Source organism: Bos indicus, chromosome X, assembly GCF_029378745.1.
Source record: "Bos indicus isolate NIAB-ARS_2022 breed Sahiwal x Tharparkar chromosome X, NIAB-ARS_B.indTharparkar_mat_pri_1.0, whole genome shotgun sequence".
In the NCBI taxonomy this organism is placed as follows: Eukaryota; Metazoa; Chordata; class Mammalia; order Artiodactyla; family Bovidae; genus Bos; species Bos indicus.
In genome coordinates, this window is record NC_091789.1 from 69,234,131 (window position 1) to 69,261,809 (window position 27,679).

Below are 27,679 nucleotides of genomic sequence, written 5' to 3' on the forward strand. Positions count from 1 at the left end.
TTCTCCTCTTGCCCCCAATCCCTCCCAGCATCAGAGTCTTTTCCCTTTGCATGAGGTGGCCAAAGTACTGGAGTTTCAGCTTTAGCATCATTCCTTCCAAAGAAATCCCAGGGCTGATCTCCTTCAGAATGGACTGGCTGGATCTCCTTGCAGCCAAAATATGAGCCTAGCAGCTGATATGGTACTGGTACAAATATCTGGACTCCATTGAATTCACTTTATGCCAAATATTTTGCTAAGTCATATCCGACTCTTTGTAAACCCATGGGCTGCAAGGTTTCCCTGCCCTTTACTATTTCCCAGAATTTGTTCAAACTCCTGTCCATTGAGTCAATGATGCCATCCAACTAACTCATCCTCTGTTGCCCCCTTCTCCTCCTGTACTCAACCTTTCCCAGAATCAGAGTCTTTTCCAACAAGTTGGGCTCTTCATATCAGGTAGCTAAATTATTGGGGCTTCAGCTTCTGCATCAATCCTTCCAATGAATATTCAGAGTTGATTTCCTTTAGGATTGACTGGTTTGATATTCCTGGCTGTTCAAGGGACTCTCAAGAGTCTTCTCCAGCACCACAGTTTGAAAGTGTCAATTCTTTGGTGCTTAGCCTTCTTCATGGTCCAACTCTCACATCTGTAAATGACTACTGGAAAAACCATAGCTTTGACTATATGATTGTTGGCAAAGTGGCCATGAAATTAAAAGATGCTTGCTTCTTGGAAGAAAAGCTACAACAAACCTAAATGGTATATTAAAAGCAGTGACAACACTTTAAACACTTAGTGAGAGTTAACAAAGTCATGGAAGTCAGAAAAAGGATCAGGTTTTAATAGCTACATGGTTTTTTAAAAAGCAAGAATATGAAATATGTCAAAACTATTTAGGTTATAATTCCATCTATCTAGAAGATGCAAAATTTAACTCAGTACAGAAACAATGATTGCATTCCTTATATCACCCATAGAGTGCCTTCTAGTAGCTACAGCCTAAACCTACTTATTCCCATTGAGAACCCTAAACAACTGTAAATAAACTTCATCATAAATCCAACTCTGAAAAAGTATAATGAATTCAGTTTAATGAAAATGAAATTCGCTCAGTTGTGTTCAACTCTTTGTGACTGCATGGACTATACAGTCCATGGACTTCTCCAGGCCAGAATACTGAAGTGGGTAGCCATTCCCTTCTCCAGGGGATCTTCCCAACCCAGGGATCGAACCCGGGTCTCCACATTGCAGGCGGATTTTTTATTAGCTGAGCTATCAGGGAAGCCCATCTAGAGGCCCAAGTATCTGTTTTGTTTGCCTTGTTTGTATTTTTTAAAGTTTGAATTGGTATGTATATATGTGCTAGTCACTCAGTCCTGTCAGACTCTTTGCGACCCCAAGGACTGTAGCCCTCCAGGCTTCTCTGTCCATGGAATTCTCTGGGCAGGAATACTGGAGTGGGTTGCCATTCCCTTCTCCAGGGGATCTTCCCAATTCAGGGATTGAACCCAGGTCCCTTGCATTTCAGGTAGATTCTTTACCATCTGAGCTACCTGGGAAGCCCTAACGAAAATACAGTTACTCATACTGTGGATTAATTTTGATAGATATCTTCTGGATATGGAATTCTTATTATAAAAATACTTACCAGTAGTATAACCTGTAATTGCTATCCAAATGGGCACCCATGCCAGGTTTCCAAGAGCAGAGTAAATATTGCCAGTTGTAATATACACAATCCATATCCTGAATTTTAGTGTCCAGATTTCCTAAGAAATGAATAAACTGTGAATGCTTGAAAGACATGATAATGAATCACTTGGGAAATCACTAAGCAATTTTATTTCATTTCCTTTGACCTCTCCACTTCATTTAGCAATCAACATAATCAGGAAAACCCCCAAAGGAAGTTGTTGGAAATCACTTCACTTCAAGTGGAACATGCAAAATCAAAAACTTTTCAGGGCTCATTTATTGGTACTAGTGTAAGCATATGCAGAAGTGCCAAATTAATAATTCTAGGATGCTCTGAGCAGCTGCATAGTTGCATGTATATTCACTGATATGAGCCCCAAACTGGGATCTATATTAACCTAATAAGGGCTATAGTCTATGGGGCCACAAAGAGTTGCACATGACTGAGCATGCATGCATGAAATAAGATGTAGGTTTTGCCACATATGTTTTCTGATTTAAAGAATTCAAAACACCAGTCACCCACTTCTCAGAAGGATTCTATTTTGTGCCACATTCTCAACTGTACATATAATCTGCTGTATAAGTGTTAAGGAACTTACTTCCCATAGATTTTTCTAACAGTATTATGACAAGAGAGCTTTGTTTTAACCTTGTGATGATATCCAATAAGTAGCTTCTGACCATGAACTTTGAACTTCTGATCCATTTGTGCATTGCCTTGGCAGAAGTGTGTGTATCTTTGCTTCAACACCTTTGTTAAGATCAAATCCATCTTTGTAAAGTAGATTCTTAGTGATGATCGTCTGTTTGATAAAAAGATGAGACAGAGTCAAGCTTAGAAACAATAATGGTATCATGAGCCACATTAATAAGACTAAAAAGTCATTAATACTCTGGGGAGTCCTCAATAGCTAAGAAATTCCAGATGATTATCTGATAAAGTGTCCCAGATATATTTTTGGCAGAGTTCACCTTCTGCATATTATGTCATTTGATGAGATCTTAACACCTCATTTAAAATAAATTCTGGAAGACAAAAAAGGCTCTGTGGCAAGAACTTGAGCTATAACCAACTTAAAATCAAGGGATAATTTTCATGTACCATATGCCTATTACATGACAATTTATCACCTTTCAAAAATCACATGAAATCATGTACAATCTTGGTGGTAACTGGAGGAAGCCAGACAAAGTGCGACTATCTGAAGGACTAAAGCCATATATCATTTATCTTTTTATTCCTGATACCTAGCTAGTGAAGTAGCTGGCAAAAAAGTTTTGGAAAACTTTTGGAAAAAAAGTTACTCAATGACTGTTTGATTTTAATTGTTCTTTGAAACTACCTAGCTGAATTAAGAAGATAACAGAATTCCTTGTACAATCAAAATCTTTGAAAGAAATGCTTGTTGACTATGTAAATAGTTAATGATTCAATAAACTTTCACTGAGCACTTACTACAATATATGCAAAGAACCATGCTGTGTTCTGTAGGGTGAGTACAAAGATAAATAAGGATTAATTCCTACAGAGAAAAAGCTGACATCATCCAGTAGCATAAGTAAGATCCATACACAGGATTTAAGTAACTCTGAAATATGGTAATATGTATAAGTACTCTATGAGTCCATATTTCATGAGATCAGGTTTTCCTTTCCTGTACTTCCAGTGGTAGTCTTAATAGTGGGTGGGGTGAGAACAGATATTGCAGGATACACAGGAGACAACAGCAGGCATGCAACTTATATCTTAATAATAGCTATTGAGATACAGAAATAAGAGCAGACACTGACATCAGGAATCACAAGAAAACTAATAAGCACTCTAGTATCTTAAGTGCATGCTTTACTTACCCTCCAGCTTTCACTATCAACATTTCGATATTTTAACTCATATTCTACAGTGCATTTGTTAAAATTATCCAGAGACACTGGAGGTTGCCACTGCAAATAGAGATAACCTAAATATCCAGGGTCCACTATTTGAAAATCCTGAGGAGGATTAACTGAAATAAAATCAATAGAATATTTTAATTTTTATCCTGAATTTTATGACAAAGATTTTTAAATCTAGATTACTTCCATATGTCCATCAACTGATGAATGAAAAAAAAAAAAAACTATGATACATTCATAAAATGGAATATTATCCAGCCATAAGAAAGAATGAAATACTGATATATGCTAGAACATGAATGAACCTTGAAAACCTTATGCTAAGTGAAAGAAGCCCACATATTGCATGATTTCATTTACGTGAGATATTGAAATAGGCAAATTCATAGAGACAGAAAATCAATTAGTGGTTGTCAGGTGCTGGAGGGAGGGGCGAATGAGATGTAACTACTTAATGGATATGAAGTTTCTTTTTGGGGTGATGTAACTATTCTGGAATTTGGTAACTGTGGCTATTATACAACTTTGTGAATATACTAAAAACCACTGTACATTATACTTTAAAAGAATAAGTTTTATGTCTTGTGAATTAAATATCAGAAAAGCTGTTTTTAAAAATCTAGATTACTACTACATAGTTGTCCCTTCTTTAAGAAATTGCATATGTAAATGTGACTTAGCCTAGCTAGGTATTGTTTTCATAGAAATAAGAAATTCAACATGGAGTTATCTCTGCAGTCATATAGACCACAATTTGGTCTTGGGTAGGAACATTTTATTACATAAATCTCTCTCATAGCAAGAATCAGTCAGTATTAATCTAGTGTTTACTATATGTATAACAACATAACATACATGGCACATAGACACAAAGGGATAGAAAATATAAAATATGGCACACACAAAAAGGGATAGAAAATATAAAATATGACTACTCTGGCTAAGTGCCTTAAGAATTAGGAGAACAGGTAGATTTTGTTGGTCCATTCAAGATAATTGAATCCTCTGGTTAACTAAAGCTCAGAGCTATTTGTAGAATATGCAAACCTGAGCCATTCTTTGGAAGGACTCAAAAAAAAGTGGTAGGCAGCTGAGTGACAGGAAACAGCTTCTTTTATTTCAAGGGAGGGGGCAGCAGGAGGCAATGGCTCCTTCATCTGGTGATTTAGAAACCAATAAAAATTAACAAATTATTCTATAAATGTAGAAGTGTTAGTCACTCAGTCATGTCCAACTCTTTGCAACTGCATGGACTGTAGTCCACCAGACTCCTCTGTCCACAGAATTCTTGAAGCAAGAATACTGGAGTGGGTAGCCACGCCCTTCTCCAGGGGATTTTCTGGACCCAGGGATCAAACCTGGGCCTCCTACATTGTAGGCAGATTCTGTACTGTCTGAACTACAAGGGAAGTCCCATAAACTTACTAAGCCTACTAGCAAATCTAGTACATAGTACTGCTCTCATGTTGCCTTTCTGCTAATAATTTCTTCTCATTTCTGCTCTGCTTTTCATTTTAATACTTTACTTCATATTACATATTGAGGTAAGTAAAAGAATCAACAGAAATAAATGATGCCACAAATAATGATTTGAAATGAGAGCCCCATGAACCAAATAAAGAAGGTCTCTATTGAGGATGAAATGACAATCCTATTGTTTCATGATTAGAAATTTTTGTTAAATACATACTTCTAATTACCTTCTGCAATGAAAAGTTCATTACACATGACTTAATAATTGTGTAATTATTTTTAAAATTCATTTTAAACTTATGTATTTTTAAAACTTATTTAATTGTCTTAAAAGTTAAGGTAGCTATGGTTTTTTCCAGTAGTCATGTATGGATGTGAGAGTTGGACTATAAAGAAAGCTGAGTGCCAAGAACTGATGCTTTTGAACTGCGGTGTTGGAGAAGACTCTTAAGAGTCCCTTGGACTGCAAGGAGATACAACCAGTCCATCCTAAAGGAAATCGGTCCTGAATATTCATTGGAAGGACTGATGCTGAAACTCCAATACTTTGGCCACCTGATGTGAAGAACTGACTCATTGGAAAAGACCCCAATGCTGGGAAAACTGAAGGTGGGAGGAGAAGGGGACGACAGAGGATGAGATGGTTGGATGGCATCACCGACTCAATGGACATGAGTCTAAGCAAGCTCCAGGAGTTGGTGATGGACAGCGAAGCCTGGTGTGCTACAGTCCATGGGGTAGCAAAGAATCAGACACAACTGAGCGACTGAACTGAACTGAGTAATTAAGGAAAGTTTTCAGTTAATTGCATACCAGACAATGAGGTTTTGGGTAAATAGCCTCTTTATTAGAAAAGATTATATGAAAACTAGGGCAGAAATAAATGCAAAAGAAACAAAAGGGACCATAGCAAAAATCAACAAAGCCAAAAGCTGGTTCTTTGAAAGGATAAATAAAATTGACAAACCATTAGCAAGACTCATCAAGAAACAAAGGGAGAAGAATCAAATCAATAAAATTAGAAATGAAAATGGAGAGATCACAACAGACAACACAGAAATACAAAGGATCATAAGAGACTACCATCAGCAATTATATGCCAATAAGATGGACAACTTAGAAGAAATGGATAAATTCATAGAAAAGTAACAACTTTCCAAAACTGAACCAGGAAGAAAGAGAAAATCTTAACAGACCCATCACAAGCATGGAAATTGAAACCATAATCAGAAATCTTCCAGCAATCAAAAGCCCAGGTCCAGACGGCTTCACAGCTGAATTCTACCAGAAATTTAGAGAAGAGCTAACACCTATCCTACTCAAACTCTTCCAGAAAATTGCAGAGGACGGTAAACTTCGAAATGCATTCTATGAGGCCACCATCACCCTAATACCAAAACCTGACAAAGATGCCACAAAAAAAGAAAACTATAGGCCAATATCACTGATGAACATAGATGCAAAAATCCTTAACAAAATTCTAGCAATCAGAATCCAACAACACATTAAAAAGATCATACACCATGATCAAGTGGGATTTATCCCAGGGATGCGAGGATTCTTCAATACCTGCAAATCAATCAATGTAATAAATCACATTAACAAATTGAAAAATGAAAGCCATATGATTATCTCAATAGATGCAGAGAAAGCCTTTGACAAAATTCAACATCCATTTATGATAAAAAAAAAAAAAAACTCTCCAGAAAGCAGGAATAGAAGGAACATACCTCAACATAATAAAAGCTGTATATGACAAACCCACAGCAAACATTATCCTCAATGGTGAAAAATTGAAAGCATTTCCCCTAAAGTCAGGAACAAGACAAGGGTGCCCACTTTCACCACTACTATTTAACATAGTTTTGGAAGTTTGGGCCACAGCAATCAGAGCAGAAAAAGAAATAAAAGGAATCCAAATTGGAAAAGAAGTAAAACTCTCATTGTTTGCAGATGACATGATCCTCTACATAGAAAACCCTAAAGACTTCACCAGAAAATTACTAGAGCTAATCAAAGAATACAGTAAAGTTGCAGGATATAAAATCAACATACATAAATCCCACGCATTCCTATACACTAATAATGAGAAAATAGAAAGAGAAATTAAGGAAACAATTCCATTCACCATTGCAATGAAAAGAATAAAATACTTAGGAATATATCTACCTAAAGAAACTGAAGACCTATATATAGAAACCTATAAAACACTGGTGAAAGAAATCAAAGAGGACACTAATAGATGGAGAAATATACCATGTTCATGGATCGGAAGAATCAATATAGTGAAAATGAGTATACTACCCAAAGCAATCTATAGATTCAATGCAATCCCTATTAAGCTACCAGTGGTATTTTTCACAGAGCTACAACAAATAATTTCACAATTTGTATGGAAATACAAAAAACCTAGAAAAGCCAAAACAATCTTGAGAAAGGAGAATGGAACTGGAGGAATCAACCTGCCTGACTTCAGGCTCTACTATAAAGCCACAGTCATCAATACAGTATGGTACAGGCACAAAGACAGAAATATAGATCAATGGAACCAAATAGAAAGCTCAGAGATAAATCCACACACGTATGCACACCTTATCTTTGACAAAGGAGGCAAGAATATACAATGGAGAAAAGACAATCTCTTTAACAAGTGGTACTGGGAAAACTGGTCAACCGCTTGTTAAAGAATGAAACTAGAACACTTTCTAACACCCTACACAAAAAAATAAACTCAAAATGGATTAAAGATCTAAATGTAAGACCAGAAACTATAAAACTCCTAGAGGAAAACATAGGCAAAACACTCTCCGACATAAATCACAGCAGGATCCTCTATGACCCACCTCCCAGAATATTGGAAATAAAAGCAAAATTAAACGAATGGGACCCAATTAAAATTAAAAGCTTCTGCACAACAAAGGAAACTATAAGCAAGGTGAAAAGACAGCCTTCAGAATGGGAGAAAATAATAGCAAATGAAGCAACTGACAAACAACTAATCTCAAAAATATACAAGCAACTCCTGCAGCTCAATTCCAGAAAAATAAACGACCCAATCAAAAAATGAGCCAAAGAACTAAATTGACATTTCTCCAAAGAAGACATACAGATGGCTAACAAACACATGAAAAGATGCTCAACATCACTCATTATCAGAGAAATGCAAATCAAAACCACATTGAGATACCATTTCAAGCCAGTCACAATGGCTGCGATCCAAATCTACAAGCAATAAATGCTGGAGAGGGTATGGAGAAAAGGGAACCCTCTTACACTATTGGTGGAAATGCAAACTAGTACAGCCACTATGGAGAACAGTGTGGAGATTCCTTAAAAAGCTGGAAATAGAACTGCCTTTATGACCCAGCAATCCCACTGCTGGGCATACACACTGAGGAAACCAGAATTGAAAGAGACACGTGTATCCCAATGTACATCGCAGCACTGTTTATAATAGCCAGGACATGGAAGCAACCTAGATGTCCATCAGCAGATGAATGGATAAGAAAGCTGTGGTACATATACACAATGGAGTATTACTCAGCCATTAAAAAGAATACATTTGAATCAGTTCTAATGAGGTGGATGAAACTGGAGCCTATTATACAGAGTGAAGTAAGCCAGAAAGAAAAACACCAATAGAGTATACTAACGCACATATATGGAATTTAGAAAGATGGTAACAATAACCCTGTATGCGAGACAGCAAAAGAGACACAGATGTACAGAACAGTCTTTTGGACTGTGTGGGAGAGGGTGAGGATGGGATGATTTGGGAGAATGGCATTGAAACATGTATAATATCATATAAGAAATGAATTGGCAGTCCAGGTTTGATGCAGGGTACAGGATGCTTGGGGCTGGTGCATTGGGATGACCCAGAAGGATGGTACAGGGAGGGAGGTGGGAGGGGGGTTCAGGATGGGGAATATGTGTATACCTGTGGTGGATTCATGTTGATGTATGGCAAAACCAATACAATATTGTAAAGTAATTATCCTCCAATTAAAATAAATAAATTTAAATTTAAAAAATAAATAAAAATAGATAACCAAAAAAAAAAAAAAAAGAAAAGATTATATGAAAAGGTATACAAAGTATATTTTAGTTTGGCTTTTATCCCACAAAATTTTTTTTATCATCAGTTACGTTACACATGAGGCTGACTAGTAAGAACGTATCTTTTGTGTTGGGCTCCCTGAAATATTTCCAATAATAATCCATCTATTTATGCACTTTCATATGGTAGCTTGAAAAGGCAGTTAATATCTCTGATTTTAAAACTACTCCATTCTTGGTTTACCTTTTATTTCAGCATTTGAAGACAAAGTAGAGCCAAAAGCTGTGCAAATAAGAAGGGTATATAGACATCTGATATCCAAATGAATGAAAGCCATTTCTCTAAGATTTAATACCTTGAAATTTCCACTCTAAGAAGGAAAAAGATACAATTTTAACATTGTCATACTTCAATATGGACTAAATGTGATTAAAAACACAGTTAGGAACTCTTCGTGGGCTTTCCACCAAGAACTGGGAAAACTGTGCCCCTTTGAATCATTTAAACAGAAAAAAAAAAAAAAAAAAAATCAAGCTTGGAACCAAAATAATTGGAAAGGAAGATTTTTGTCTCATCCTTATGAAAGCAAAAACAAGACAACACAAACATATCACTTCAACCCCCGGATTTCACACACACACACACACACACACACATATTATACATCACGTGATATGACCAAGATATGATGAGCTCAAATAGCCTTCAGCCTGAAGACTGAACCAGACCCACCTGAGTGTTCTTATCTATTTGCAGGGGGAATTATATCATTAGTCTCCATAGTGATATTCTCCACTAGCCACCAATACATACACACACTCTTTTCTATGACAAAAATTATTTGAAAGTTATCTGAATATTGATAAAAGCTCAGAAACAATACCAAATATACCAAAGCCTCAAATAACTCAGAACTTTGCTTCATTTCTTCATAAACATTAAATCCTCATCATCTAATCTCCTATGTGTTCTACTCTTCCCTGTATTTCTTATATCAGTAAATGGCACCATAATCTTCCCAGTTGTCCAAACCAGAAACCTGAGTCTTCCTGAACCCCTCCCTCTCCCATCCAATTTCTCCATTATCACTACACCTTCCTAAGCTGAGGATCTCATCATCAGGGATCTCCTTATCCAGTCTTTCTTGCCTCCAAACCATTTCACATCACATACAGTAAGGACAAATCTGAAATTATCACCTCTCTTAAAACAGCAATTCACTGCCACAGAATACAATTTAATCATTTTTTCCCACTGAAGAATACTGGTTTTATGATCAAAACTAAAAGGATTCATGTCTCCACACATGTATTCAATCAAAAAATACTCTCCTTTCCATAAAAAATCATTACTTCCAGTTCTACACTTCTCTTTCAGTCTATATTCTTAAAACCAACAATTTCACAGGAAGGATTAAAAGTCAATTACCCCAACAGTCAGAGACTGCTTTTCTTTTCTCCTACTTAAGTTAATTATGCAGGACAGACCCTTTTCCCCTGCCCCACCCTCTTAATCTTACCTGCTCCAGTTGTAATGTTCTCATGTTGCTAGGCTTCAATTATTACATAATGGAATCTTGGAATCAGACTGTTAGAGCCAGCAAGTATATTGGAGGCAATGCTAGTCCAATCCTCCTTTATATATTGGGAAGTAAAACTCAGACTTGCCCAAGATTACACAGTAAGTTAGTAAATTAGTAACAAAGCTGGAAGTAGAACAGAGATGTGATTCCCAGTCTAGTGCCCTTCCACCCTAATATGCTGGATCCCACATGTTTGGCTCAGTATTATGAAAGCTTTTCCCTTGGGACTCCAGCATTTAAGTCTTCCTTAAGTTAGCTAGCCAGGCTGAAGCAACACCATGCTATTTCTTTTTCTCTGTCTCATACAATCATAAGGGGATGCCATTTCTCTTACTGAGGTCCAATGAATCTCTCTCCACAATTCCTTCCTCCCCATCAGCAGCCCATTGCTGCCTTCTAAGGCATGTGTAAGTAGTAAGTGGGTTTGGTGAACAGAAGGCCACATTTCTGCCATAGAGATGCTCTTAGAGATAGAGATAAAAAGACTGGTTACTTTTGGATCCAAGGCAATAATAGGTCTGACAAACAAATTCTTTCATATTATCTATAAGGATGAAGACAATCATGCTTGCCCTATTATCAATCTGTCCTTAAATATTTTATTAGCCCCTGGTCATGTACAGCATAAAAGCTAACTAAGGTTAAAAATAACTTGCTTCTATTCTATTTATAGGCTACTGAAATTAAACTCAGACCATCAAATAGCATTTCCTGGATCAGTTAAACACATTTAAGCAAAAATGGGAAATAGGCTAGCTGGCTTCCTGAATCAATTATGTAGAAATCCACAAAAGGAATTCCTGAATAGCAGTGTCCCACCTAGACTTTCTTACCCAAGTGAATGTGAAGACAATTCTTTCCTCAGCTTCTGGGTTACAAGACAGTCACTAGTGCAATGAGGGGTTTTATATATATATATATATATATATATATATATAGTTATATATATAGTTATATATATAGTTATATATATAGTTATATATATAGTTATATATATAGTTATATATATATAGTTAGCAGAAAAGTGAAAGTGAAAGTGACGTCACTCAGTCGTGTCCGACTCTTTGAGACCCCATGTACTGTAGCCTACCACGCTCTTCCGTCCATGGGATTTTCCAGGCAAGAGTACTGGAGTGGGTTGCCATTTCCTTCTCCAGTAGTTAGCAGAAGGACAGAGTTTTTCACAAGGGATCTGAAGGCAAATGAAAGATGGGGGATAGAAATGCAGAGATACAAAATTTGAAACAGTTTCAGATATACTCCCCACTCCCAGCCCACAGTTAACAACCACTTATCTGGTCATTTTATTTTTAAAAATGAGGAAATACCCAAAGAGGAAAGTGAGTCATCCTAGCTTACACAACTTACTGGGAGCAGAGCTAGGACTGAAAAACAGCTCTCTTGAGCCCTTTCTGCTGACTAAATAAATTTTCTTGTTATAAGGAGTCTATCCTGCACCTATCTTTCCAGAAGTCTCCCTGCAAACCTTCCTCAACCTACAGTCGCCACCCAAACCATCAACCCCACCACACAGTTTTATCATCATGACATTTTTAGCAGAGTAATAATTCAACAAACTTTGATTGTGCATCTTTTTTTTTTTTTTTTTTTGCCAAATACTATTCCAGGTAAATCTTGTCTGAAGACGCAAGGTGCAAGTGATGAATCATAAAATCTAAAATAATGATAATATCTCCTACTATTGATTGCATTCCCAGCACCTCAGGCACTGGCCTGTGCTAAGCCCTTTATATGCATAATCTCATTTAATACTCAGTCAGCCTTGGATGTATGCAATATTTTTATTCCCATGTTAAAGACCAGAAATTGAGAAGAGAAGAAATTAAACAACTTCCTACAAGTTACTACAGGCCATAAATGGTGAAGCTTGGATTTGAACCTAAAGAGCCTAGTGTCAGACTCCTTGATAACCAATACACTAGGCAGTTTCCAGACCTAATATCAATGTGGCAAACAACTTCTTGTTTCTGTCCACTCAGTTTTACACAACATTTTTGCTCAGACAGTTTTCCACTAAGAATCATCTTTGGGAAAACAAGCCTAAAGCTAGTTCCTGGTTTCAGCCTCCCTTCCCCATCTCTTGAAAGCCATGCTAGATAAACTCTTCATTCTAAGCATTGGCTGGGACAATTCTTGCATTATTGGAGAAACTCCAGGTACTTACCAATAACATTGTTTCTCAAGAAATGGATTATCGTAAGTAATTATCATAGCCCCCCCCCTTCCCCCCCTTTCCAACTTAGAGATATTTATTGAATCTCTAATACTTTCCTTCCTGTCTGATAATCAACCACACTGAACAAAAACAGGTATTCCTGAAACAGCCAGGGGGCCAGGGCACAGATTCTATAAGTCACAAGATAGGGGAGTTTATAGGTGGGGCTAAAAGCCATCTAAAGCAAATTTAGAATCACAGCACAATATTGTAAAAGCTGACAGGACTGACTAATCTTTGAATAAACCAATAGATATATAGCCAAGGAACTTGTTATAATACAAACAAAATAGTATAAATATCAACTTGGATTTCAGCCCTGCCTCCGCCACTAATGTGATTTCAGTTCAGTTCAGTCACTCAGTCATGTCCGACTCTTTGTGACCCCATGAACTGCAGCACGCCAGGCCTCCCTGTCCATCACCAACCCCGGAGTTCACCCAAACTCATGTCCATCGAGTCGGTGATGCCATGCAGCCATCTCATCCTCTGTCGTCCCCTTCTCCTCCTGCACCCAAGCCCTCCCAGCATCAGAGTCTTTTGCAATGAGTCAACTCTTCACATGAGGTGGCCAAAGTATTGCAGTTTCAGCTTCAGCATCAGTCCTTCCAAAGAACACCCAGAACTGATCTCCTTTAGAATGGAATGATTGGATCTCCTTGCAGTCCAAGGGACTCTCAAGAGTCTTCTCCAACACCACAGTTCAAAAGCATCAATTCCTCGGTGCTCAGCTTTATTCACAGTCCAACTCTCACATCCATACATGACCATTGAAAATACCATAGCCGTGGCTAGATGGACATTTGTTGGCAAAGTAATGTCTCTGTTTTTCAATACGCTATCTAGGTTGGTCATAATTTTCCTTCCAAGGAGTAAGCGTCTTTTAATTTCATGGCTACAATCACCATCTGCAGTGGTTTTGGAGCCCCCCAAAATAAAGTCTGACACTGTTTCCACTGTTTGCCATGAAGTGATGGGCCCAGATACCATGATCTTCGTTTTCTGAATGTTGAGCTTTAAGCCAACTTTTTCACTCTCCTCTTTCACTTTCAGCAAGAGGCTTTTTAGTTCCTCTTCACTTTCTGCCATAAGGGTGGTGTCATCTGCATATCTGAGGTTATTGATATTTCCCCCAGCAATCTTGATTCCAGCTTGTGCTTCTTCCAACCCAGTGGTTCCCATGATGTACTCTGCATATAAGTTAAATAAGCAGGGTGACAATATACAGCCTTTTCCTATTTGGAACCAGTCTGTTGTTCCATGTCCAGTTCTAACTGTTGCTTCCTGACCTGCATATAGGTTTCTCAAGAGGCAGGTCAGGTGGTCTGGTATTCTCATCTCTTTCAGAATTTTCCACAGTTTATTGTGATCCACACAGTTGAAGGCTTTGGCATAGTCAATAAAGCAGAAATAGATATTTTGCTGGAATTCTCTTGCTTTTTCCATGATCCAGCAGATGTTGACAATTTGATCTCTGGTTCCTCTGCCTTTTCTAAAACCAGCTTGAACATCTGGAAGTTCATTGTTCACATATTGCTGAAGCCTGGTTTGGAGAATTTTGAGCATTACTTTAGTAGCGTGTGAGATGAGTGCAATTGTGCAGTAGTTTGAGCATTCCTTGGCATTGCCTTTCTTTGGGATTGGAATGAAAACTGACCTTTTCCAGACAGAATGACCTTTGTTCATTTCCAAGGAAAACCATTCAATATCACAGCAATCCAAGTCTATGCCCCAACCAGTAACCCTGAAGAAGCTGAAGTTGAACAGTTCTATGAAGACCTACAAGACCTTTTAGAACTAACACCCAAAAAAGATGTCCTTTGCATTATAGGGGACTGGAATGCAAAAGTAGGAAGTCAAGAAGCACCTGCAGTAACAGGCAAATTTGGCCTTGGAGTACGGAATGAAGCAGGGCAAAGGCTAATAGAGTTTTGCCAAGAGAACACACTGGTCATAGCAAACACCATCTTCCAACAACACAAGAGAAGACTCTACACATGGACATCACCAGATGGTCAACATCGTAATCAGATTGATTATATTCTTTGCAGCCAAAGATGGAGAAGCTCTATACAGTCAGCAAAAACAAGACCAGGAGCTGACTGTGGCTCAGATCATGAACTCCTTATTGCCAAATTCAGACTTAAATTGAAGAAAGTAGGGAAAATCACTAGACCATTAAGGTATGACCTAATCAAATCCCTTATGATTTTACAGTGGAAGTGAGAAATAGATTTAAGGGACTAGATCTGATAGATAGAGTGCCTGATGAACTATGGGCGGAGGTTTGTGACATTGTACAGGAGACAGGGATCAAGACCATCCCCATGGAAAAGAAATGCTAAAAAGGAAAATGGCTGTCTGGGGAGGCCTTACAAATAGCTGTGAAAAGAAGAGAAGTGAAAAGCAAAGGAGAAAAGGAAAGATACAAGCATCTGAATGCAGAGTTCCAAAGAATAGCAAGGAAAGATAAGAAAGCCTTCCTCAGTGATCAATGCAAAGAAATAGAGGAAAATAACAGAATGGGAAAGACTAGAGATCTCTTCAAGAAAATTAGAGATACCAAGGAAACATTCCACGAAAGATGGGCACAATAAAGGACAGAAATGGTATGGACCTAACAGAAGCAGAAGATATTAAGAAGAGGTGGCAAGAATACACAGAAGAACTGTACAAAAAAGATCTTCACGACCCAGATAATCACGATGGTGTGATCACTTTCCTAGAGCCAGACATCCTGGAATGTGAAGTCAAGTGGGCCTTAGAAAGCCTCACTGTGAACAAAGGTATTGGAGGTGATGGAATTCCAGTTGAGCTCTTTCAAATCCTGAAAGATGATGCTTTGAAAGTGCTTCACTCATTATGCCAGCAAATTTGGAAAACTAATGTGCTTAGAGGCAAATTATAACTCAATTTCCATCTATAAAGTGGAGGTAATGACACCAGCCTGGCAGTTTTGCATTTAAGATTAAACGAGATAATGTATGTGAAAGAGAATAGTAAATTGTTCTATATATTTGCAAGGGGTTTGCTTCTGAGCATCATATTACTCAGAAAAAACTTGAAAACAGCTTGCTCTAAATCCACACGTTTCCTCCTACTACTTCAGCAAAATCTACTTGTGCACAGTTGATAAAAAGGCACTTATTGTAAACCTCTAACTTCTACCACCCTTTTGGACCCATTAGCTACCTTTATTGGTCTTTGTCTTAGTAATAATAATTTATTGCATTTATTAAGTGTTTTATACTTTACAAAAATATATGGAATTATTTTAACAAATCTGTAGGTATAAAAGTTTGTATCACATATCTACAATCATTAAGACTGGGGTTTAGAGAAGTGATGTGACTTGAAAAAGATCCCACTGCTTGTAAAATCCACACTGAAATGAAAGGTAAAAGAAGTAAGGAACAGAAATACTTTGTAAGGCTAATAGTGCAATCACTTACATAATATGGTTTTGTAGAAAATTTCCTTCTCTACCTTGACAAAGAAGAAAAAAAGATTCTTCCAAAGTATCTGAAATGGCCACAGGTTCTTTTAAAAGGCAATTACTAAGTTACAATGACAAATATTATCTATCAAAAATGATCAATGAAGTTTTGCAATGTCACTAATGTGGCCTATAAAAACCACCTAAAGGGAAGTATGGCCGCGTTATTTCTATTGCCGTTTAGGGGAAAAAAAAATCAGTGTTATGAAATTTGATACTTTCTGTTCACATTATTTAAAATATCTAAAAATATCAGCCAAAGCAATTGGAATAGGGTTAGGAGAACAAGAAAGTGGGAAAAATAGAAGAGAACTAATGGTTGAGTAGTGTGTTAGTCACTCAGCCATGTATGACTCTTTTTGACCCCATGGACTGAAGTTCACCAGATTCCTCTATCCATGGAATTCTCCAGGTAAGAATACTGAAGTGGGTTGCCATTTCCTTCTCCAAGGGAATTTCCCAACACAGGGATCGAACTCGGATCTCCTGAATTACAGGCAGATTCTTTACAATCTGAGTTATCAGATAGAGAGAAATAGAAAAGAAGGGTTGATACAGGAAAAGCTTTACCAAAGCCCAAGCTCTTTTTCAACTTGTCCAAAAGAATCTGGGTAAGGAACACAAGAAACCGAGGAAAAATAAACACACACACACACACACACACACACACACACACACAAACTCACACTGAGACTGAGGAGCAAAGAGAACAAAGAAGCAGTTTATTCAGGGCAGATGCAAAGGGTGTGGGCATCCTCCTGAGTGAGGAATACCCACAGGGTGTTGATACCCTCCTTTTAATATCATTTTCAGCTCTGTGAATGGGTGGGGGTCTTTTTCATGAGGGGTGGAATATTTATTGAAGGGAAGGTTGAGGTTTGGCCCAGAATGCACCGTGTAGCAGGCAGTACCAGCTTCTGGTCCTGTGCATTTGTCTCCTAAAGCCACTGTGTGTGCTCTTTAAGAGCTGTTTTCCTTAAACTTTCCCTTTCTAGTTGAGCACCACATGTGAAAATTCCTAGAGGGTCATCAGCAACCTGTGCTTTTTTATTTGCACATGTTCCATGCTTTTCAAGGTCAGAGTTTCTTGCTCAGATGCACAAAGGGTTCCTTCTAGACGCCATTTTTCTCTGCATCATGGTCTCATTAAGTGCAAAACAAGGAGGTGGCTTTGCCTTCTGCCTAATGCCTATACATGAGGAGCCCATCCTTGCGCCAGCCTATCTTTCCTGCCTCAAGGTGATTGCAAAGGCTTAAATGTTGTCTTTGGGTGAAATGATAAAATTATATGGTCTTACATGAGAAGACATTGACTAGAAGATCTGGGCTCTAGCACCAACGTTAGCAGGGGATTTAGAAAATGATAATAATAGGGACTATAGTTTCTTAAGCTCTTACCAGGTGTCAAGCTTTGTACAGATGTTTGATATGGATTAACTCATTTAAGTCTCACAAATGTTGCTAGTTACTATTATTATTACAATATCCCAATATTATAAATGAGTTGTTTGAGTCTCAGAAAAGTTAAGTAAATTATTCAAGGTTATACAATTTAAGCAAAAATTATGTCCAAATCTAATTCTAAAGACTATGCTCCTTTTAACATATAAATGTCTTTCCATCTCACTTTAGTGAAACTCAATTTCCTCTCATAGGAATTATCCCTGGGACATCATTCTGCTTCATCAGTTAATCTGGTGTGAATCCATCCATGGTTTCAGGATGTGACTCAAAAGTCCCAGCTTCCTGAATAAGCAATCTTGTTTCAAGGAGACCATCCAACATGTACAAATATTTATTCATAGTTTATGGAGTATAGCCATGACTCAGCATCATAATTAGCACACCTGGAACCTGCCAGATCCTGAGGCCAACAACATTTTGAGATCAACGCATAGCTCAATAATAGTACAATCAGTCTATAAACTATTGATGAGTCGATTCTGATTTAGATAATAAGTGGCAATTATTACTTCCTGCAGTGGAATAGCTTTTAAAGAATGCTAAAGATGACTTTGTGTACTTTAAAATATAAAAGGACTTTGAATCAGACAGATTCGTCATGCTTGCCTTTAGTCAACTATCATTTCCCACAAAAGTGCAAAAAAAGTTAGGCACATGATGAATAATGGAAGTCACTGCAGATGAGTGAAGTACAGGTAGGATCTCCTTTTAACAAATACCACTTTAGCATCCAGTTATAAATAACATGATTATATTTGTGTCCATGTCAGCATTACGTACTAACATTGTTTCTTGACATTTATGAAATATGTTCAATAAATCTTGTAAAACATAAGTAGTCATCTTATTCCCTAATTCTTTTTATAGATGGTTTCCTGTATAACATCTTGAGTTCATCCAATTGACAAGTTTCCTGAAGTACTATCAAAGCTACAGAATTCGGTTTTAAGCTATTCAGTTCAGTTCAGTTGCTCAGTCGTATCCGACTCTTTGTGACCCCATGAATTGCAGCATGCCAGGCCTCCCTGTCCATCACCAACTCCTGGAGTTCACTCAAACTCAGGTCCATCGAGTCGGTGATGCTATCCAGCCATCGCATCCTCTGTTGTCCCCTTTTCCTCCTGCCCCCAATCCCTCCCAGCATCACAGTCTTTTCCAATGAATCAACTTTACACCATGGCAACTGACAGGTTTATAGTGTTAATTCATGAAGCAGCTTACACATTTCAGAATCTGTTCCTAGTCTGGGCAGATCAGAGCCTTTTACTTTATAATTCCATCCAATAAACCAACAAAAGGCTTTTACAACCCTTTAAAAAAATCTTCCAGGTCATCAATTTCTTAAAATAAGTAAAGTTCTTCTTATTAAATACATTACATTCTATTCAAATTAAGTCACAGCTGAAGAGCAATGCAGTATCTTGAAAGGCATCACTGCTCTGGAACTAGCAAAACAATCTCTTTTGTTTGTTTAACACCCTTCTTCTCACTCCCAAATGTTCCCAAATACTTGTTAGTGAACAAACACTGTGTACCCAAAACATTCACTTTGAATAACAAACTTTGGAATAACAACTTTAAAAGTCATTCCTTAAAAAACTGGAAATAGAACTGCCATATGACCCAGCAATCCCACTGCTGGGCACACACACCGAGGAAACCAGAATCGAAAGAGACAAATGTACCCTAATGATCATTGCAGCACTGTTTACAGTAGCTAGGACATAGAATCAACGTAGATGTCCATCTACAGATGAATGGATAAGAAAATTGTGATAGATATACACAATGGAATACTACTCAGCAATTAAAAAAATGCATTTGAGTCAATTCTAATGAGGTGGATGAAACTGGAGCCTATTATACAGAGTGAAGTAAGCCAGAAAGAGAAACACCAATACAGTATATTAACACATATATATGGAATTTAGAAAGATGGTAACAATGATCCAATATGCAAGGTAGCAAAAGAGACACAGATATAAAGAACAGACTTTTGGACTATGTGGGAGAAGGCAAGGGTAGGACGATATGAGAGAATAGCATTGAAACGTGAACATTACCATATGTAAAATAGATGACCAGTGCAAATTTGTTGTATGAAGCAGGCAACCCAAACCTGGTGGGATGGGGTGGGGAGTGAGGAGGGTGGGGGGTTCAGGATGGGTGGGACAAATGTACAGTCATGGCTGATTCATGTCAATGTATGGCAAAAACCACCACAATATTGTAAATAGTCTTCAATTAAAATAAATTATTTTTTTTTTAAATGCACAGAGAAAAGAGGAAAGGAAAGGAATAAACTACAAGCAATTATGTAAGTGGAAAAAAAATAGTTTATTTGTCCCTACCTTTATCCTACTTGGTCTTCAGAAACAAAAGGAAATTATATTTGAAAGAAGATAATACCCATAGCCTCAGTTTATCTCCACAATTTTTCACAAACAGTATGTGGCATTAGATAAAAAGTTATCAGGGATGCAAAAAAAAAAAAAAAACAAAGATCAGAATCCTGGTCCCCTCTCCATAATGATCATGGAGCTGGGCCACCTAGTTCTCCTATTTAGGATATTTATTGTATAGGGAACAGAGCTGACTAACAACATCCATTAGCCACACCTTTAGAGCCACTAAAGTGGTCACATCAAGGCTACACTTTCCCCAGGCTGTTGCCAGCAACAACTGAGCACGGCAGGGCTATCAGAAGTGGGGCATTTCTCCCTGATGCACAAGCCAACTCTTACACTCAAACTTTTTTCAAGTCCAGAATTTATGGATGAACAAAACATTTCTGAGCACAAAATAAAAACATAACCCAGTTCATCTTCCAGTGTTTTGTGACAAAGAACATGATCATCCCAATTTGCTAAAGAATGTGTAACAATATTCTTTATTTTTTTATTTATTAATTTGCTTGTTTTTGTGCACCAAACTTGATACTGTTTGTAGGTGGACAAATACTACAGACAGGCATGATACAAATGTGATTGGAAGCAAATTAAAAGTGTAAACATTTAGGGAGGTCCTAAGATGGCAGAGGAATAGGACGGGGAGACCACTTTTTTACCCACAAATTCATTGAAAGATCATTTGAATGCTGAGCAACTTTCACAAAACAACTTCTGAACACTGGCAGAGGACACCAGGCACCCAGAAAGGCAGCCCATTGTCTTTGAAAAGAGGTAGGACAAAATATAAAAGATAAAAAGAGAGACAAAAGAGTTAGGGACAGAGACCCATCCCTGGAAGGGAGTTGTAAAAGAGGAGAAGTTTCCAAACACCAGGAAACCCTCTAATTGGGTGGCTCTGTGGGGAGTTTTGGAATCTCAAAAGGCAACATAACTTGGAGGAAAAAAATAAATAAAACCCAAAGATTACACCCCTAACTGCAACTCCCAGTAGAGAAGTAGCCCAGATGCTTGCATCCACCACCAGCAACTGGGAGCTGAACAGACAGGCACAGGCTGCATTGCTTAGGGTAAGGACTGGGCCTGAATGCCCTGAGGGCAATCTGAGGGAGCTAACGGGAGATAGAAACCCAAACTGTGGGATAGCCAGAGCGGGGGCGGGGAGAGGAAAGAGAGGGAGAAAGAGAACTTCCCCACAAAAAGCTCTAACCTAAGGCACTGCTGGGCTCGCTCACAGAACAAAGGACTGAGTGAATACCAGAGGAGAGGTAGCCAGCAGCGGACTGGCCCATCCCCTACTGGAGCCAGGGAGGCAGGCGGGCGCCAGCCTGAGCTGGAAGGCAAGGGGCAAACTCGGCCCCAGAGATGGCATCCTCTACCAAACTGAGAGCAGGCTCCCAGCTGCTAACCAAGTCTTCCTGGGATCCTGGATGGTTGACACCCGCCAGGAGGGTCACAGCCAAAGATCAGCTCCCCACAGGAGACACATGGCACATATGAGAAGGTGCTCCCACTGTGCACCTGGGAAACCAAGCAACCAGGATCAGGGAGGAGATAAGATGCACTGCCCCACACAGGTAGAGAGCGCTCACCAAGCATCTGGTCGCCTGAGCTGCTCGGACCTTGGAAGGGCACAAAACGCAGGCCCAACCAAGTCTGTGCCTGTATGGAGTACCCGGGAACCTGAACCTGAGCGGCTTAGACCTGGGAAGTGCACCCAACCCAGGGCCCTCTTTAGACAGTTCCCTTGCAGAGCAACCTGGAGCCTGAGCAGTGTAGACCAGGAAAGCACACACACCTGATCAGGGGCAAACCCAATGTGGCTCAGGCGCTGCAAGCACTCCCCACACATGCCAGTGATATTTGTTTGTAGTGTTCCCCCCTCCCTGCACCACAATTGAACAAGTGAGCCTAAATAAATGACCACCTTCAATCCCTTGTGTCAGGGCGGAAGTTACATACTGAAGAGACTTGCAAACAGAGGAAGTTGAAATAAACAAAGAAGAGGGAACCACTTTGGAAGTGACAGGTGCAAAAGATTAAAACCCTATAGTTAGCATTGACTACATTGGAAGCGACCTATAGACCTTGAGAAGACGTATTAGCTGGAACAAGGAACTATGTGAAACTGAACTGACTCAATACTGCCCTCAACAGCTCCAGAGAAATTTCTAGATATATTTTACTATTATCATTTTTTAATTTTTAATTTTTTTAATTTTTAAGTTCTTTATTGCTCCTTTAATTTTCCTTTTTAAAACCTACTATTACCTTGCAAAAAAAGACCCTATTTTTAAAGCAAATTTCATATATTTTAAAATAACTTTTGCAATTTTTTTTAATATTGTATTTTTGAGAGTTTAACCTCTACTCTAAATTTTTAATTTTTGCTTTTTGGTATTTGTTATCAATTTTTACATTTAAGAATCCAATCTTCAGTACCCATTTTTACTTAGCAGTGTGATTACTGGCTTGATTGCTCTCTCCCCTTTTGACTCTCCTTTTTCTCCCCCAGGTCACCTCTATCTCTTCCCTCCCCCTTCTCTTCTCTACCCAACTCTGTGAATCTCTTTGGGTGTTCCAGGCTTTGGAGAACACTTAGAGAACTGAACACTGGCAAGATTGGTCTCTCTCCTTTTGATTCCCTTTCCTCTCCTCCTGGTCACCTCTATCTCCTTCCTTCCTCTTCTCTTATCTATGGAACTCCATGAACCTCTCTGAGTGTTCCAGACTGTAGAGAGCACATAGGGAATTGATTACTGGCTAGACTGCTCTCTCCCCATTTGATTCCGCCTCTTCTCCTCCTGGTCACCTCTATGTCCCTCCTCCCTCCTCTTCTCTCCATGTAACTCTGTGAACCTCTCTGGGTGTCCCTCACTGTGGAGAATCTTTTCACCAGTAACATAAGTGTGTTGTCATCAGTGCTGTACAGATGGAGAAGTCTTGAGGCTACTGTAAGAATAAGACTGAAAACCAGAGGCAGGAGGCTTAAATCCAAAACTTGAGAACAGCATAAAACTCCTGACTCTAGGGAATATTAATCGACAAGAGCTCATCCAAAAGCCTCCATACCTACACCAAAACCAAGCTCCACCCAAGAGCCAACAAGTTTCAGAGCAAGACATACCAAGCTAATTCACCAACAACACAGGAACATAGCCATGAACATTGAAATACAGGTGGCCAAAAGTCACAGCAAACTCATAGACACTTCAAAATTCACTACTGGACACTTGATTGCACTCCTGAGAGAAGAGATCCAGCCCCACCCACCAGAACACCGATGCAAGCTTCCCTAACCAGGAAACCTGGAAAAGTCACTCATCCAACCCCACCCATAGGGAGCAACCGCCACAATAAAAAGGAACCACAAACTTCCAGCATAGGGAAAGGCCACCTCAAACACAGTAACCTAAACAAGATGAAAATGCAGGGAAATATTCAGCAGATAAAGGAACATGATAAAAGCCCAGTAACCCAAACAAAAGAGGAGGGGATAGGGAGTTGACTTGAAAAAGAATTGAAAAAGATAGTAAATTGAAAAAGACTTGAAAAAGATAGTAAAAATCATCCAAAATCTTGAAAACAAAATGGAGTTAAAGATAACTAGTCTGGAGACAAGGATTGAGAAGATGTAAGAAAAGTTTAACAAAGACCTAGAAGAAATAAAAGAGTCAATCAATAATGAATAATGCAATAACTGAAATCAAAAGCACTCTGGAGGGAACCAACAGTAGAATAACTGAGGCAGAAGATAAGATAAGTGAGGTGGAAGACAGAATGGTGGAAATAAATGAAGCAGAGAGGAAAAAATAAAAAAGAATTAAAAGAAATGAGGACAACCTCAGAGACCTCTGGACAATGTTAAATGCCCCAACATTCAAATATAGGAGTCCCAGAAGAAGAAGACAAAAAGAACGGCCATGAGAAAATACTTGAGAAGATAATAGTTGAAAACTTCCCTAAAATGGGGAAGGAAATAATCACCCAAATCCAAAAAACCCAGAGAGTCCCAAACAGGATAAACCCAAGGGGAAACACGCCAAGACACATATTAATCAAATTTTAAAAGATCAAACACAAAGAATAAATATTAAAAGCAGCAAGGGAAAAACAACAAATAACTGAGAAGGGGAGTCCCATAAGGATAACCGCTGACCTTTCAATCAACCTTCTTCAGGCAAGAAGGGAATGGAACGACACACTTAAAGTGATGAAAGAGAAAAACCTACAACCCAGATTACTGTACCCAGCAAAGATTTCATTCAAATAGGAGGGAGAAATCAAAAGCTTTACAGACGAACAAAAGCTGAGAGAATTCAGCACCACCAAACCAGCTCTCCAACAAATGCTAAAGGATCTTCTCTCGACAGGAAACACAGAAAAGATGTATAAACTTGAACCCAAAACAACAAAGTAAATGACAACAGGATCATACTTATCAATAATTACCTTAAATGTAAATGGGTTGAATGCCCCAACCAAAGACTGGCTGAATGGATACAAAAACAAGACCCCTATATATGTTGTCTACAAGAGACCCACCTCAAAACAAGGGAGACATACAGACTGAAAGTGAAGGGCTGGAAAAAGATATTTCATGCAAATGGAGACCAAAAGAAAGCAGGAGTAGCAATACTCATATCAGATAAAATAGACTTTGAAATAAAGGCCGTGAAAAGAGACAAAGAAAAACATTACATAATGATCAAAGGATCAGTCCAAGAAGAAGATATAACAATTATAAATATATATGCACCCAACATGGGAGCACCACAATATGTAAGACAAATGCTAACAAGTATGAAAGGGGAAATTAACAGTAACACAATAATAGTGAGAGACTTTAATAGCCCACTCACACCTATAGATAGATCAACTAAAGAGAAAATTAGCAAGGAAACACAAACTTTAAATGATACAATGGACCAGTTAGATCTAATTGATATCTATAGGACATTTCAACCTAAACCAACGAATTTCAACTTTTTCTCAAGTGCACACAGAACCTTCTCCAGGATAGATCACATCCTGGGCCATAAATCTAGCCTTGGTAAATTCAAAAAAATTGAAATCATCTCAAGCATATTTTCTGATCACAATACAGTAAGATTAGATGTCAACTACAGGAAAAAAAAAAAAACTATTAAAAATACAAACATATGAAGGTTACACAACACACTTCTGAATAACCGACAAATCACAGAAGAAATCAAAATATGCATAGAAACAAATGAAAATGAAAACACAAAAACTATTCAGATTCAGATTAAGATCAGTCACTTAGTCATGTCTGACCCTGAGACCCCATGAATTGCAGCACGCCAGGCCTTCCTGTCCATCACCAACTCCCAGAGTTCACTCAAATTCACATCCATCGAGTCGGTGATGCCATCCAGCCATCTCATCCTGTGTCATCCCCTTTTCCTCCTGCCCCCAATCCCTCCCAGCATCAGTCTTTTCCAATGAGTCAACTCTTCTCATGAGGTGGCCAAAGTACTGGAGTTTCAGCTTTAGCATCATTCCTTCCAAAGAACACCCAGCGCTGATCTCCTTTAGAATGGACTGGTTGGATCTCCTTGCAGTCCAAGGGACTCTCAAGCTTTGGGCTGGTGCACTGGGACAACCCAGAGGGATGGTACAGGGAGGGAGGAAGGAGGAGGGTTCAGGATGCGGAACACGTGTATACCTGTGGTGTATTCATGTTGATATATGGCAAAACCAATACAATGTTGTAAAGTTAAAAAATAAAATTAAATTAAAAAAAAAGTCTTCTCCAACCCCACAGTTCAAAAGTATCAATTCTTCAGCACTCAGCTTTCTTCACAGTCCAACTCTCGCATCCATACATGACGACTGGAAAAACCACAACACCTATGGGATTCACTAAAAGCAGTGCTAAGGGGAAGGTTCATAGCAATACAAGCCTACCTCAAAAAACAGGAGAAAAATCAAATAAATAAGCTAACTATCCACCTAAAGCAACTAGAAAAGAAGAAATGAAGCACCACAGCATTAGTAGAAGGAAAGAAATTATGAAAATTAGGGTAGAAATAAGTGCAAAAGAAACAAAAGAGAACATAGCAAAAATCAACAAAACCAAAAGCTGGTTCTTTGAGAAGATAAATAAAATAGACAAACCATTAGCCAGACTCATCAAGAAAAAAGGGGAGAAGAATCAAATCAACAAAATTAAAAATGAAAATGGAGAAATCACAACAGACAACACAGAAATACAAAGGATCATAACAGACTACTATCAGCAATTATATGCCAATAAAATGGACAACTTGGAAGAAGTGGACAAATTCTTTAAAAAGTATAACTTTCAAAAACAGAACCAAGAAGAAACAGAAAATCTTAACCAACCCATCACAAGCACAGAAATCGAAACTGTAATCAGAAATCTTCCAACAAAAAAAAGCCCAGGACCAGATGGCTTCACAGCTGAATTCTACAATAAATTTAGAAAAGAGGTATCCTACTCAAACTCCTCCAGAAAATTTCAGAGGAAGGTAAACTTCCAAACTCATTCCTTGAGGCTACCATCACCCTAATACCAACACATGACAAAGATGCCACAAAGAAAACTACAGACCAATATCAATGATGAACATAGACGCAAAAATCCTTAACAAAATTCTAGCAAACAGAATCCAACAACATATTAAAAAGATGATACATTATGACCAAGTGGGCTTTTATCCCATGGATGCAAGGATTCTTCAATATTCGCAAATCAATCAATGTGATACACCACATTAACAAATTGAAAAACAAAATCCATATGATTATCCCAATAGATGCAGAGAAAGCCTTTGACAAAATTCAACATCCATTTATGATAAAAACCCTCCAGAAAGCAGGCTTAGAAGAAACATACCTCAACATAATAAAAGCCATATATGATAAACCCACAGTATACGTTATCCTCAATGGTGAAAAATTGAAAGCATTTCCCCTAAAGTCAGGAACAAGACAAAGATGCCAACTTTCACCATTACTATTCAACATAGTCTTGGAAGTTTTAGCCAGAGCAATCAGAGAAGAAAAAGAAATCAAAGGAATCCAGATTGAAAAAGAAGCAAAACTCTCACTATTTGCAGATGATATGATCCTCTGCATAGAAAACCCTAATGACTCCACCAGAAAATTACTAGAGCTAACCAACGAATATAGTAAAGTTGCAGGATATATAATTGACACACAGAAATCCCTTGCATTCCTATACGCTAACAATGAGAAAACAGAAATAGAAATTAAGGAAACAATTCCATTCATCATTGCAACGAAAAGAATAAAATACTTAGGAATAAATCTATCTAAAGAAACAAAAGACCTATATATAGAAAACTTAAAAACACTGTTGAAAGAAATCAAAGATGA

General features: G+C 38.2%; 1 protein-coding gene across 2 annotated transcripts in view; it reads right to left on the reverse strand.

Annotated features, from left to right (window-relative positions):
• IL13RA2 (interleukin 13 receptor subunit alpha 2) overlaps positions 1–27,679 on the reverse strand; it is an 83,285-nt gene that overhangs the window by 9,942 nt on the left and 45,664 nt on the right. For both annotated transcript variants that reach the window (XM_070785218.1, XM_070785217.1), the window contains exons 2-5: positions 9,351–9,477; positions 3,533–3,684; positions 2,331–2,484; positions 1,632–1,752 (exon numbers count right to left, since the gene is read on the reverse strand). In XM_070785218.1, the coding sequence (XP_070641319.1) occupies positions 1,632–1,752; positions 2,331–2,484; positions 3,533–3,684; positions 9,351–9,444 (521 nt within the window). In that variant the 5' untranslated portion in view covers positions 9,445–9,477. The remainder of the gene's footprint in view (positions 1–1,631; positions 1,753–2,330; positions 2,485–3,532; positions 3,685–9,350; positions 9,478–27,679) is intronic.